Below are 14874 nucleotides of genomic sequence, written 5' to 3'. Positions count from 1 at the left end.
GTCGGTTTATGAGTAAAGTAATATGATTAATATCTAAAATAATGATGATGATGATGATGATGATGGCAGCAGCAGGCGTCAGCATGGCCACAGAAGGTGTCAGGACCAGGGTCCCGAAGGAACCACGATCTATGGAGACCTGATAGGGGCGAAAGCACAAAAAAAAAAAAAACTCCCGGAAAGAAGCTGAATTAGTCATGTGCATTAATAAAACTTGAATTATGGTAGAACGAGAGCGTGAGAGAGGAGCTCGGTGTGTCCTAAGAATTCCCCCGGCATTCTAAGCCTATAGCAGCTTAACTAAGGGCTGGTCCGGACTAACCTGAGCCAGCCCTAACTATAGGCAGAATCAAAGAGGAACGTTTTAAGTTTTACTTTGAAAGAGCTGACCGAATCTGCCCCCCGGACTGAAAGTGGAACCTGGTTCCACAAAAGAGGAGCTTGATAACTGAAGGCTCTGGCCCCCAGCCTACTTTTTAAAACCCTAGGAACAACAAGTAACCCAGCATCTATGGAGCGCAGTTGCCTTGTAGGGCAATACGGTGTTACAAGCTCTTGAAGATACAACGGTGCCTCACCAGCAAGTGCCTTGTAGGTGAGGAGAAGTACCTTAAAATCTATTCTTGATTTAACAGGGAGCCAGTGCAGAGAAGTTAAAACACCTCAGCAGTGAAGGGTTGTTGGATTATGACTCATAGGGTTTCTGTCTAAAGGAACATAACTGCAGAAGGTGTTGGTCCAGACTTCTTCAGGGTCGAGAAGGTCCTGATGAGATGTTGGTGGAGCATCATCCATCTTTAACAGCGTGGTCAACACGTCTTTACTTCATTAAAGACTAGAAGGAACCTCCTCTCTACTTCATTAAAGACTAGAAGGAACCTCCTCTCTACTTCATTAAAGACTAGAAGGAACCTCCTCTCTACGTCGTTAAAGACTAGAAGGAACCTCCCCTCTACGTCGTTAAAGTCTAGAAGGAACCTCCTCTCTACTTCATTAAAGACTAGAAGGAACCTCCTCTCTACGTCGTTAAAGACTAGAAGGAACCTCCTCTCTACTTCATTAAAGACTAGAAGGAACCTCCTCTCTACTTCATTAAAGACTAGAAGGAACCTCCTCTCTACGTCGTTAAAGACTAGAAGGAACCTCCCCTCTACGTCGTTAAAGACTAGAAGGAACCTCCCCTCTACGTCGTTAAAGTCTAGAAGGAACCTCCTCTCTACTTCATTAAAGACTAGAAGGAACCTCCTCTCTACGTCGTTAAAGTCTAGAAGGAACCTCCTCTCTACGTCGTTAAAGACTAGAAGGAACCTCCTCTCTACGTCGTTAAAGACTAGAAGGAACCTCCTCTCTACGTCGTTAAAGTCTAGAAGGAACCTCCTCTCTACGTCGTTAAAGACTAGAAGGAACCCTCTCTCTACTTCATTAAAGACTAGAAGGAAGCTCCTCTCTACTTCATTAAAGACTAGAAGGAACCTCCTCTCTACGTCGTTAAATTCTAGAAGGAACCTCCTCTCTACGTCGTTAAATTCTAGAAGGAACCTCCTCTCCAGAAGGAATTCAAGAATCCATTTGGCTTCATGCTTCCACCAGGCTCATCAAGCTCATGAAGATCTCTAAGTGTCTCTGTAGTCCTTCATTGGAGGACTAAGCGAGTGATTTCAAAATAAAACATATGAAAATGTGTTATATTGAAACACGTGTTATTGAAGTTTCATACCGTATATAATAACAGAGCGCGTGTTGGAGGTGAAGAATACGTTCATACTTTTCTTAACATCTTGATTCATATAGAGTCAGTTCATTGATTTAATTTAAAACGTTTGACTCAACACAAAGTTGTTGTAAATGTGACAATAAGTGTTCTCCTTCAAAGAAAACACATCGACATGGCAACAAGCTGCTGTCTCCTCCATCCTTCCTCCTCCATCGTCTCCTCGCCTCCCTCCATACCTCCCTCCATCCTCCTTCCTCCCTCCCTCCATACCTCCCTCCATCCTTGTTCCTCCCTCCCTCCATACCTCCCTCCATCCTTGTTCCTCCCTCCCTCTCTTCACGGCAGGTCTCGGTAATTAGATTGTGGAGATGAGGAGGTGGAGGAGAGTTAAGAGGATTTTGTTTTTAGGAGAGGGAGATTTAAGAGTGAGGGAGATAGTGGGTGAGAGAAAGAGATATCAAACTTCAGAGAGAGAGAGAGAGAGAGAACGTGGAGGGGGGATTAAAGGAAAGAGAAGAACAGATCCTCTTCTCTTTGTTTGTTTCGAGTCGGTCACCCTATGTTGAGTGACAGACATGGAGGGAGAGAGGGAGGGAGAGAGGGAGAGAGAGAGGGAGAGAGGGAGAGAGGGAGAGGGAGGGAGAGACGTCTCCTGTTTGTCGACCTTGGAGGGACTCACACTCGGAGGACGTCCTCATCACCTTCTGGGTGGAATCAGTGTTCCTTTGGTTCTGGTCGGTCGGCGTCAAACGCAGGCTAAAGTTAGCGTTTAGCATCAAAGGCAGAGTAGACGCCGGGTCAAAGGTCAAAGTAGTGCGCAGAACATAAAAAGCACCAACTGACACATTGAAGGTTAAACATCTTGTGATTTCATGTTTTTAATGTCCTGCTGTTGGACTCCATCTTCATCCTCTCCCCCTTTTCTTCATCTCAGAGTTCTTTATAACTCCCTTTAATCTTCTGTCTCCCTCTTCGTCTCCGTCCGTCCACACTTGTCTTCTGCCCCCCCCTCCCTCCATCTCTTCCTCTGCAGCCACTCAACGGCTTTCCATGTATTTTAAAAGAAAAGCTTTTTAGCAAATATTTGTCCCACTGTGTCTGTAGAGCCCTCTGAGTCAATATGGGCCCCGTCAGGCCCGACCCGCCAGGGGGGCTGAGGGGGGCTGAAGGGGGCTGCGGGGGGGACGGGGGGTCGGGGGGCTGAGGGGGAGAGGGGGGGGGGATTAGTGCATAGAGAGAAATAGAGATTCTTTCTTCCTTCAACGTCTAGAAGTACTGAGGGAAGGATGTTTGTGTCTGAATCCGACCAAACAGCGATCCGGTAATCTATATCTATATATAGATACATATATTCATCTCCTTATAGATAAATATATTTATCTAGTGTCTATGTAATACGAGGGAGAACTAGAGGTAAATACTTGGTGACCAAAGCTTGTGTGAACTAAAAGTAAGAGAATAATCTCGCGGTTATGAACCTCGGCCTCTTGCTCTGGCAAAGGACCATCTAGTCCCGCCCACAGAGCGCTCCCATTGGTCGGTTTACCTCCGCCGTCCTTAGTCCTGCTGTTACAGGTGTGTTTCAAAACGAACTCACTTAGTTTGGGAGCAAAGAGCGTGAAATATGTATTAAAGGCTTTACGGCTGCTAACTGTGACTTCAGCTCACGTTGATATTTAGATCTATAATATAATATATCTACGTACAAGCTGTCTGTCAGCTCCACTTCCTGTTGTTCAATCTGCCTTCAGATTTCACAGTTACGACTGAATTATTCAGCAAATATCACAGTCATTTTCAAACGTACAACCCCCCTCCATGTTAATTCACCCGCAACCTCACTGACTCGTCCTCTTGATCCTGCGTCCTGCCTCCTGCGTCCTGCCTCCTGCCTCCTCATCTACTTGTTTGGACCACGGTTCGAAGCTAGCGGGAACAAGGAAAAGTGTGTGTGGGGGGGGGGGGATTGGGGAGGTCAGAGAATCCTGTTTCAATGTAATACTGTTTAATATTTATTGGACAATGGAAGGAAAACGTAGAGGAAGTGATTTTCGGCGAGCGCGCAGGATTAGCATGAGTAGTTCTGAGGGCCCGGACGTGTCCCCTCAGTGCTGCTCGCATATGTTTGCACACACACACACGCACACGCTTGCATGAGTAAACATGCAAACACACACACACACTCGCTGACCTTTGGGTGTGGAAGCTCATCAGCATATAGTGATTTATAATAGGCAGCGCCAATCCTTCTGTTTCCTGCATTTATTAGGCAGCAGCGTCTCACTTTCCCTCTGAAGGATCCTCCCGCTTTATTAGAACCTTTTCGTCACTGATGACGATGGTTTGAGGAGCAGGAGCAGGCGTGGAGGTAAATCACTGACTTCTCCTCCTCCGTTTCCTCCCCCAGTCTTTGTGTTGTGAGGTGCGAGCTCGGCGCCGCGGAGTCGCCTCGGTCCTGAAGCTCTGCCAGAAGCTTCTGCAGCAAAGCCAGGTGGGTAAAAATCAACGAAGACCTTCACCTCCACCTCCACCTCTGACTTCATCATCATCTCCGTGCTTCACGTGTCATCATATGATTAGCGTGATAACCGCCCCTGTAACCCCTGACTAAACCCCCTCTCTCCGCCACCCCACACGGCCCGGGACAGTCGGGCCCCATGGCGGAGGTGGGCCCCGAGGCGGAGCAGCACCGGGAGGCCCTGCAGCTGCTGTCGATCAACCTGGAGAGGAGGTGGGAGGCGATCGTGATGCAGGCGCTACAGTGGCAGAACAGACTGAGGAGGCAGCTGGGAGAGACGCAGGTTAGAGCGCGCTGACCCCCCCCCCCCCACCCCCCGCTCTTCTGACTCAAAGGCCGGTTCTTGGACCCGTGTTGTTCTTCCTTGAGGGAACGTTATTTTCACATTACATCCATGTTTATACATTTGACACATTCATTGTTCTCAGTCAAATCTAAGTAAGCGAAGTCAGAGCTTCATGTGTTAAAGCTGCATTCTCTGTAGTGACCAGCAGGGGGCGACTCCTCTGCTCCCATAGACGTCTATGAGGAAATGACTCTACTTCTCTGTAGTGACCAGCAGGGGGCGACTCCTCTGCTCCCATAGACGTCTATGAGGAAATGACTCTACTTCTCTGTAGTGACCAGCAGGGGGCGACTCCTCTGCTCCCATAGACGTCTATGAGGAAATGACTCTTCTTCTCTCTTGATTTATTCCCTCAGTAAACATTGTAAACACGAGTTTATGGTCTCAGTCTCTAGTTTCAACATGAATGGATGTTCACTGACGCCATCGAGTCATTCTGGAGGTGCTAGAGGGAAAGGTCAGAGGTCACCATGAATACCTGAAACTAAGGTTGTGAGCCGGTGTGATAAGATCGATCAATGGACTGATCTCCAACCGGCCTCACGGCTTCATCACCGGAGAGACGGAGGATAGAAACTAATCTGTTACCTCGGGGTGACCACAGAGAGGGAGAACAGAGGGGGGGAGAACAGGGGAGGGGGGGGGGCTTAGCTGAGTGAGGCTCTGATGGATTTTTTATTGTGAAAAAAATGGTTCTATTGAGACGTGAATTTGATTGGGGGTCAATTGTTTGGTTTTACGTACACACACACACACACACACACACACACACACACACACACACACACACACTAAGACGATGTAACGATTGCCATTGATTTACAGATAGCGATGTGATAAGAGCTCAATGTGGCAAAGAAAGTAGAGAATGTTCTACTTCTCGATGTGAGATTACAACACAGACTAAGAGTCATAGGTTGTGTGTCTTACACACACACACACACACACACACACAGACACACACACACACACACACACACACAGAAGACAAATAACAGAGGTCGGACACTTTGACCTCGCTGCCTGACTGGAGAGTAATTTCACTTCTTCTGGAGATGAGAGCAGAATAAAAGAAAAGGAGAGAGAGGGGGAGAGAGGGGGAGAATAAAGTGCAGGGAAAGAGAGAATCATTCATCTGGCTGGTTTAGTTTATAAATGAACACTTCTCAGTGATAAAACGATCTGTGTGTGTGTGTGTGTGTGTGTGTGTGCGTTTGAAAGAGTGTTTGTGTAAATTATTCTACATCAAACGGCTGCTGATGTGCACGTTTCCACACTCCGATGTGTGTGTGTGTGTGTGTGTGTGTGTGTGTGTGTGTGTGTGTTCCTCGTCCCTCCTTCACTTCCTGTCGTGTCATGTGACCTGCGTCCTGGTATGATTGTATGTATTATACGTGTATTATTGATGTTCTGTCCGTGAAGCCGCCCACCATGAAACCCGTTTAGCAGCAGTTTGAATCATGTCCATCAGATGCTAAGCTAACAAGCAGCTAAACCAGCAACACACAAGACAAAGACACACTTTATGTCTCAAGGTCAAATGTGTGTGAAGATGCGGCTCTCTGTCATCATCTAAAGTGAGAGATGTTTTTATTCTCCGGGCTCATGTTCTCTCTTCCAAACGCGTCCGAGACTCCGTTTAAATAACTAAATAGAAACAACACGTTCTGGGATCATTTAAAAAAAACAAAAAACAAGAAGATTTGCTCATAAATCTCAACACGAATGATTCCACTGAGGAACAAAGTGATGAATTATTCAGAAACGAGTCAGAAACTCAAAGTAAATACGTAATGAAAAGCCTAAAAATATGCTTAGACACAAGAATCCCTCCGCAGACGTTGTTACACAAACTGCTCGTTAACAACTTCATCCATTCATAGCCTATTAATCTATTAGACCAGCTCTGCGTGTGTGCGCCAATGTGAGTGTAATGGATTTCTAACAAGGGGCGGGGCCATCAATCAGCCTAAACCAATCAGATGGAGTATTTGATGACCCAGGAAACCTTGTTTATAATTCACATTTGTAATTTATCTCATTTCAGTAACTTCACAACAGCTTATGGCCAGGTTGGCAGGGGGGGGGTTACTGCTGGTCCGAGACCCGCCCAGGAGGCGGAGCCAAACACAGTTCATGTAACACACGCTTAGACCATGCTAAGGCTTTTTAGTAAAAGAGGGTTCCCATGCGGCCGGGTCCTCAAGGTCAGACGCTCGATCCCAGGCTCGACGAAGTGTCCCTGAGAGGGTGGACCTCAAAGAAAACACTTCACCCGGTTCTCCTCCTCTTCCTCCTCCTCCTCCTCCTCCTCCTCCTCCTCCTCATCTGTCTGCAGGTTCCTGGCGGCGCTCTGGAACCAGGTCTCGTGGACCTCCGTCAGATCACCCCGGTTCCGGTCGGTCCAGCAGACGACTCGTGGGAGTGGGACGAGACCGACATGGCCGCCGCACAGCCGAATGCGTCCGTCCGATCCACCACCTCCTCCTCCCAGGAGGAGGCCCGGCCCGACGCCACGCCGCCCCCTCGGGGCGGCAGGAACGTCTACCAGGTGTACAGCCTCCACACGGTGGAGCTCTACAGCCAGCCTCGCCTTCCTCGCCGCGCCTCCTCCACGGGGCCGGAGTCGGGAGCAAGGAAGCAGCAGCAGCTCCTGCTGAAGAGCGCCAGCAAGGACTCCTCCTTCTCCTCCATGGAATCCCTCCCGGACCTCCTGGGAGGTGCGACCCCGAGCATTGGGCGGGGCGGCGTGGCGGGGCAGCCGGAGGGCGGGAGCGAGAGCGGCAGAGGGAGCGGCCAGTCGGCCGGCGGCCGGCGGTCGGAGAGCGAGAGCGGCATTGTCAGTGACACAGGGAGCAAGGAGGAGGAGGAGGAGGAGGAGGAGGAGGAGGAGGAGGAGCAAAGCAAGTTGGAAACAGTTGGAGGGACTTGTGTGGTTCCGCACGCCGCCACCGAGCACAACCACAGACGCAAGAAGCAGGAGAACATGAAGGAGAAAGGAAAGAGGAGGGATGAGAGCAGAAGGAACCGAGAGGAGGAGAAAAGGAGGAGGAACAGGAGGGAGGGAGGCGAGGCGGTGGAGGTCCTAATCAACGGGCAAGGGATCCTGACTCCCGCCGACTGTGAAGTGGGAGACACACCCGCCTCCAAGGCCTCTACTCCCCGTAGCGAGTCCGAGGAGGTCAGAGCGGACCCGTTCACCGGCTTGCCGACTCCTCCTGCTCTCCGTTGCCAGGCGACCAGCCCTGTGTTCTCCCAGGGCTCCTCCTTGGAGTCCCTCCTGGCTCTTGGCTTGGAGCTGTTTCCCCCCAAGGAGCCGCTGCATCGCAGCGCCTCCCTGGAGAGCTGCCTGATCCCGGGCCGCGGCGCCGCAGAGACCAGCGACGGGCCCGCCAGCCTCGGGGATCCCGAAGGAGGCGCACCAGGGGAGGAAGGAGAGCCGTCCTCCGGGGAGCTCAGCCGGAGGACCCTGGACCTTCTGAAACGCCTAGAGGACATCCAGAGCCCCCTGGGGGAGAAGATGACCCGCAGCGTGTCCGACATGACACTGCGGAGCGGCTCCCTGCCGCGGTGCGGCATCGCCTCCTCGCCGTCCCTTGGCGGCCGGCGCCTCCCTCTCTCCGGGGTGTTGGGCTCCTCGAGGAGAGGGCCGCCGTCCCTCGTCAACGAGAGCTCGGCCACGGCGTCGCTGACGGAGCTGAGCAGCACCGAGGACTCGTCCCTGGGCTCCGAGGACTTTGCCACGCTCCGCAGTCAACGGCGCCGCCTCCAGCTCCTCCTCCCGGACCCCGCCCCCTCCCCCAACGCCAATGCCGGCTCCTGCGGGAGACGATGCCACAGAAATGCCCAGGGAGCGCACGGCACAGAGGAGGCGGACGCGGCCAGCCTGAGCCTCCTGGTCAACGTCTCGTGCTCGTCGGCGTGCACCGACGAGGACGACAGCGACCTCCTCTCCTCCTCCACGCTTACCCTCACCGAGGAGGAGCTTGGCGTTCGAGACGGAGAGGAGGAGCACGGCCAAAGGTTGAGCAGCGCCTCTTCCGGTGACGAGGAGGAGGAGATGGAGGGGTCGTACGTCCTGGGGCTGGAGTACATGAAGAGGGAGCTGCAGAGTTGGATCCGATTTCCCCGGGCCTCCTCCTCCTCCTCCTCCTCCTCTAAAACGGAGGCGGTGCTCAGGGACGAGCTGCAGTGCGGTACCTACCCGCCCTCCGCCTTCACCTCCTCCTCTCGCCGCTTTCCCAACCGCGCCAAATCAACGGAAACCAACGGCCAAAGCCAAAGAGAGCAGGAGGAGGAGGAGGAGGAGAACTGCAGGAACGCTGCCAGGAGCCTCATCAGCCATTATGTGGACGACGTGGAGAACGGGAACGTGGAGCAGAGCGGCTCCCCGGCGAAGGACGAGGACGACGAGCTCCTCCGAGAGGAGGCCAGCGTCTTCGCCAAAAGGGGCGGGGCGCCGAGGGGGTCTTACGTCTTCATGGCCGCAGAGTCAGCTCAAGAGTCCAGCTCCACCAGCAAGATGCTCCCCTTCTTCTCCAAATGCGCCTCCTCCCTGGTGGGACAGCTGAGAGGGGAGCTGGCCTGCCACAGCTCCTCCCTCCCCTCGCCTCCCTCCCTCTCGCCCCTGGAGGACTGCAGGTCCCACGATGCATTCCGCGGCGGAGGGCGCAAGGCCATCACCAGCCAGGAGAAGTTCAAGTTCTCCTCTTTTGTGAAGGAGGAGACGAGGAGCCAAGTCCGGGACAGGAAGTCCTCCCTGCCTCCCAAGAAACGCCACAGCTCTCACCCCTCCTGCTGCGGCCGCCTCCCCTCGCCCTCCTCGCCCTCCTCCCCCCTGCCGTGCAGCGGCGAGCCGAAGGAGAACGTGCACGACTTTGTGATGGAGATCATCGACATGACGTCGCTCGCTCTGAAGAGCAAAGAGTCGCCACCGGAAGAGCCGGACCGGGCGCCGCTCCCCCCGCTGTCCCACATCAGAGACAAGGTAGGAACACAAGAACTCCGTGCGGGAGGGGATGAGGGTGACGGAGGTGACGGAGGTGCACGGTGCTCTCTCATGCAGATGAATCCACGAGGAGTGAAAAGTCTCGTCAACAGAAATTATTCATTTTCACTATTTCTAAAAAAGAAAATCGGGCAGAAAACTTTTGCTCCTCGTGGAAAACATCTGTTAATAAAAGGATCAGACACATTTCTGTCCACAGAAGGTTACGCAGGAATGAGCAGAAACAATGTTTTAAATGAAACAAAACAGACCTTTCTCCCCCCTCCTCCCCCTTTTCTCCCCCCCAGGTCCTCCAGCACTCCCACCGGCCTCTCCACCTGAGGAAGGGAGACTTCTACTCCTACCTGTCTCTCTCCTCTCACGACAGCGACTGCGGCGAAGTGAGCCGGTGCTCCGAGGACGGGAGCTCGTCCCCGGCGCCGTACGGAGGTCCGAGCCCCGAGCCGCGGGGCGTCCCCGCCGCGTCCCCGCCCCCCAGCCCGGACATCCGGGACGAGGAGACTCTGTTCACGGCCTGCACGGAGGAGGTGTACCTGGGCCCGCCGCTCTGCTACAGCATGGCCCTCCCCAAGAAGTCGCCGGGTCTCCCCCTCGGCCCGGCTCCCCCGTCCCCCACGGCCCCCGCCTACGAGCCGGGGACCGGCCCGGCTCCCCCGTCCCCCTCGGGGGACTTTCTGTTCCCAGCGTCCGGCCTCTCCTCCTCCTCCTCCTCCTCTCCTTTCCTTCAGCCTCGCTGCAGCTCGCCCTCCGCCCCCCTGCGGTGGCCCGGCTCCGTCCCTCCCTCCCTCCCCACCGCCCCGCCTCCCTCGCGAGGTGAGGACCTGCGCCTCCTGTGTGATGTCGCTGGAGGAGCAGGCGGCGCGGCGCGGGAGGAGAGGAGTCGTAATGAGGGGCCTCCTTATCTTAATCCCCGGGCGCGCGTCCCCCCCCCGATGGACTCCTCCACCGCCGCATGTCTGGCAGATGCTAAGACGCCCCGATCCAATATGGGCGCCGTAATGACCGAGATAAGTGTCTGCGGCTCCGCTACAAATCCCTCAAAAGAGCCGGCCGCCGCCACGCGCAGTAATCCCCAAATGAACTGCTCGGCGATGAGGGAGGCCGATAGGGGGGGCGGGGGGCCAGGCGAGGAGGGGCGGATCCCCGGCGAGCGAAGCGGGAAGCGAGGACTGCGGCACAGGAGCAGGTATTAGCCCCATGCGCTACACGGGCCGCGAGACCTCCACTCCAGGTGTTAGTCCGGGCCGAGGCCTTCAGCAGGCGGGAATGTAATGAGGCCTCCCTCTCATTTCCATTCTCCACCTCCACTTCATCCTCTTTATCCCTTTCCCCTTCTCCTCTTCATCCTCCTCCTCCTCCTCCTCATGTCTTTCTGCTCCTTCTTTTTGCTTCTTGTCATTGTCTCTTCTTCATCACCTCCTCAATGTCTTCCTCTTCTTCTTTTCTCCACCTCCTTCTAAGCCCCCAATTAGGTCCTAATTGCTGTGATTTTGCTCAGAACTGTTAATGAATTACTGTGTTTTTAAACTGTTCTTATTTCTTTGTGCCAATTAGTTTATTTGGGGTTTTCCGCTGAAGAAGAACGTAGTTTTACCGCCCGACGTTGTTCATGTTGACCCGATTGTCTTTGTGTGTTTTTAGTTTAGTTTGGACATTTTCTCACTATAGAGACATTTTCTTTATTTCACGTAGATCTTTTTGACCTTTTTTGCCTTTTGATGCCAGTTTACAAATTTTTGTCGCACACGCTTTGCCCACAATGCATCTCTTCTGGTGACTTACGACGTCTGTCTTCATTTCCTCTCAGTCTGCCGCCAGCAGGAGGTCAAAAGCTTCAATGAGAACTCCTCCAGGAGCAAGAAGGGGGGGGTAGGTCAACACACACACACACACACACACACACACACACACACACACACACACTGACACACACCGACATAAAGCAGGTTGGGTTCATCTTGTAGTGTTTGTGTGTGCGTGTCTGCGTGTGTGTGTGTGTGTGTCAGTATGTGTGTGTGTGTGTGTGTGTGTGTGTCAGTGTGTGTGTGTGTGTGTGTGTGCATGTGTCTGTGTGTGTGTGTGTGTGTGTGTGTGTCTGTGTGTGTGTGTGTGTGTGTGTGTGCATGTGTCTGTGTGTCTGTGCGTGTCTGCGTGTGTGTTTGTGTCAGTGTGTGTGTGTGTGTGTGTGCATGTGTCTGTGTGTGTGTGTGTGTGTGTGTGTGTCTCTGTGTGTGTGTGTGTGTGTGTGTGTGTCTGTGTGTGTGTGTGTGTGTGTGTGTGATGTGGCGCCCTATGGGCGCCTCCAGGGCTCAGCAAAACCTACTGCCCCTAAACACACACACACCTGAGGGCAGGGCACGGGAGTCCAGGTAGAAGCTGACAGCCCAACAGCTGCAGGTTAGACACGCACACACACACACAGACACACACACACGCGCACACACACACACACACACACACACACACACACACACATCAGAGGACAAACATGCCTGCACACAGATGCATGAAAGTACAAAACCAAGCTCTGCTCACACACACACACACACGCACACACACACACTCATCATATTGGCGATGCGTACAGCTGGTCCTGACCCCCGTGGCGTGCCCCAGTCCAGCCCACCTGTTCACTTACAGACACACACAAACAATCGCACACTCTGCACACACAGGTGCAATTAAAGCAATCATGAATGCGGCTCATGATGCGCTCTGTGACCCAGACAGCAGAAGGTCTGCAGCAGAACACAGGATGGGGGGGGGGGATATATATAGTCTATAGACCAGAAAAAGGACCAGAACCACCGGGTCTCCATGAGGACCGAGACAAACCAGCAAGAACCAACATCAGAGAGATTAATGGCTTCCCGTCTCCCCCCCCTCCCCCCTTCTCCCCACAGACACTTCCTGTACGGACCCGGAGCCTCCAGGATCCAGCTGTGAGGGAGAAATTACAGTTTAATGATAATAACTAGAACAATGTAGGAGCAGAACATCTCATCATTACACCTTTAAACAGGAGGGATACGATTTAAATGGATTACAGTTGAATCTTTATGTTTCTAAAAAGAATCAACTCAGCAAAGAAAAACAAAAATCTACGTTCAGAATCTGCTTCATCTAATTATGATTCATTTCTTCATTCACGAGAAGCAGAGAAGAAGCGTTGAGCTGACTGAGATCAGCTGGTCGACTCACAGATGCACTCTGGGTAAAGATGAACGTACACAGCTAGCTCGCTAGTCAGCTAGCTGCCTAGCTGTGGTTATAATCAACAGGTCGTCAAATCAAAGCTGTCATGTTCACGTATTTCCTTCCGACATTTGATTGATCAGTGCAGATAAAACTAAACACGTCTCACAAAACACGCTTAATATTAATGAGATTAGTTTTCTATATTTCGCTGCATTAACTGACCAGCAGGGGGCAGAACGACTAGTTCTGTTACTCCTTTGTGTAGTACGTTACCTACTCACGAAACAGGAAGTGACCACATATGGTAGAGACCTGTCAATCAAGAGAGAAGTAGAGTCATTTCCTCATAGACGTCTATGGGAGCAGAGGAGTCGCCCCCTGCTGGTCACTACAGAGAAGTAGAGTCATTTCCTCATAGACGTCTATGGGAGCAGAGGAGTCGCCCCCTGCTGGTCACTACAGAGAAGTAGAGTCATTTCCTCATAGACGTCTATGGGAGCAGAGGAGTCGCCCCCTGCTGGTCACTACAGAGAAGTAGAGTCATTTCCTCATAGACGTCTATGGGAGCAGAGGAGTCGCCCCCTGCTGGTCACCACACAGAATGCAGCTTCAACTGAAGAAGCTTTAACGTATTCTGAGCAACCTTTTCTTCTACTTTCCACATCTTCCCTCACAAGCTTCTTCCTCTGCAGACCTGCGGTTAGTTTGCTCAATATATCTCGTACCACAAACATCACGTAACCACGGAGACGCCGTCATCAGTGAAGCTGAGGAACAGACGGAGCTCGGTGTTGTCTAAAGCTACGCTGAGTGTATTTAAAGACGCTAACACGCCAGCGGGCGAACTCTTGTATCACGACACGTGACACCGTTTAGTTGAGCGTGACCCCCCCGGTGAGGTCATTAGGGGACAAAGTATCTTCACATAGCAGAACATCACGACGACGTCGAGCCAAAAGAAAAGAATCCTGATGTTGGTCCTCCGATCACTTCGTTTTCGTTCCAACTTGTCAAGCGAAACAACGATAGTTCGCAAGGTCGCTTTTTATCAGGGGGGGGGGGGGGGGGGGAGGTCGCTGAGGGACAACTTTAACAATGAAGGTACCTTCAGGCCATGAGGATGCTCAATGAATCCTCATCTGAAGAGGAGCAAAGTCACTCGGTTTAAATTCGAGACGAGCGAGGGGACGAGCGAGGGGAGAAAGAGTGATGGCTGAGAGAGCGAGGGGCGAGCGAGAGGGGCAAATAAGCGAAGGCAAGTGAGAGAGAGGTGAGCGAGGGGCAAAGGAAGGAGGCGCGAGCGAGAGGCGAAAGAGCGAGGTGAGAGAGCGAGGGGCGAGAGAGCGAGGGGTGAGAGAGCGAGGGGCAAACAAGCGAAGGCGAGCGAGTGAGGGGCGAGTGAGCGAGGTGAGAGAGTGAGGGGCGAGAGAGCGAGGGGTGAGAGAGCGAGGGGCAAACAAGCGAAGGCGAGCGAGTGAGGGGCGAGTGAGCGAGGTGAGAGAGTGAGGGGCGAGTGAGCGAAGGCGAGGGGCGAGAGGCGAGCGACAGAGTGAGGGGCGAGCGAGGGGCAAACTGTGGTCACATGACGGGACCCTGCCGGTCGGGGGGTTGCAGGGTCCTACGGGTCTCACATGTAATCGTGTGCCTTGCTCTGCTTCCCCAGTAAGGCGACTAAAGAAAACCAAAAGACATGCAGCAAAGATGGCCGCCAGGAGCTCGTGTACATACGTGTCTGTGTTTATTTAACTGCGTGAGCCGTGATGTGGAACATGTTTATTCTTAGTGAGCTTGACTGCATGGACCCTGATAACCACGATGTACAACAACAATAAACGTCATTTAAGGGAAAGACTCGTTCTGTCATTGGCTCCTCCTCCGTGTTGTTAGCGTGTTAAAGAGGTAAATGTCGGATGTAGGTGCTTCGTCCTCGTCATGCGACCAGAAGTTGAACTTTCTCTTGAAGAACTTCTGGAAAGAGTCTGAAAAGAGTCAAAAGTCTCCGATCATCTTTTCTTCATCCCGGCGTTTGTATTCAAATCTGTGTGAGAGACGAAGCGTCATTAACATCCGCTGATCTCCCAGAGATTCAT

The 14874-nt window shown here is 52.7% G+C and overlaps 1 protein-coding gene across 4 annotated transcripts in view; it reads left to right on the top strand.

The window, feature by feature from the left end:
- akap6 (A kinase (PRKA) anchor protein 6) overlaps nt 1–14633 on the top strand; it is a 93348-nt gene extending 78715 nt beyond the window's left edge. For all 4 annotated transcript variants that reach the window (XM_078089183.1, XM_078089182.1, XM_078089184.1 and 1 more), the window contains 6 exons: nt 4122–4205; nt 4363–4515; nt 6917–9565; nt 9874–10772; nt 11394–11455; nt 12490–14633. In XM_078089183.1, coding sequence (XP_077945309.1) covers nt 4122–4205; nt 4363–4515; nt 6917–9565; nt 9874–10772; nt 11394–11427 — 3819 coding nt within the window. In that variant the 3' untranslated portion in view covers nt 11428–11455; nt 12490–14633. The remainder of the gene's footprint in view (nt 1–4121; nt 4206–4362; nt 4516–6916; nt 9566–9873; nt 10773–11393; nt 11456–12489) is intronic.
- The last annotated feature ends 241 nt before the right edge of the window (nt 14634–14874 follow it).

The sequence above is a fragment of the Gasterosteus aculeatus genome, chromosome 15, assembly GCF_964276395.1.
Source record: "Gasterosteus aculeatus chromosome 15, fGasAcu3.hap1.1, whole genome shotgun sequence".
In the NCBI taxonomy this organism is placed as follows: Eukaryota; Metazoa; Chordata; class Actinopteri; order Perciformes; family Gasterosteidae; genus Gasterosteus; species Gasterosteus aculeatus.
This window is presented reverse-complemented; position numbering and strand designations above follow the sequence as displayed.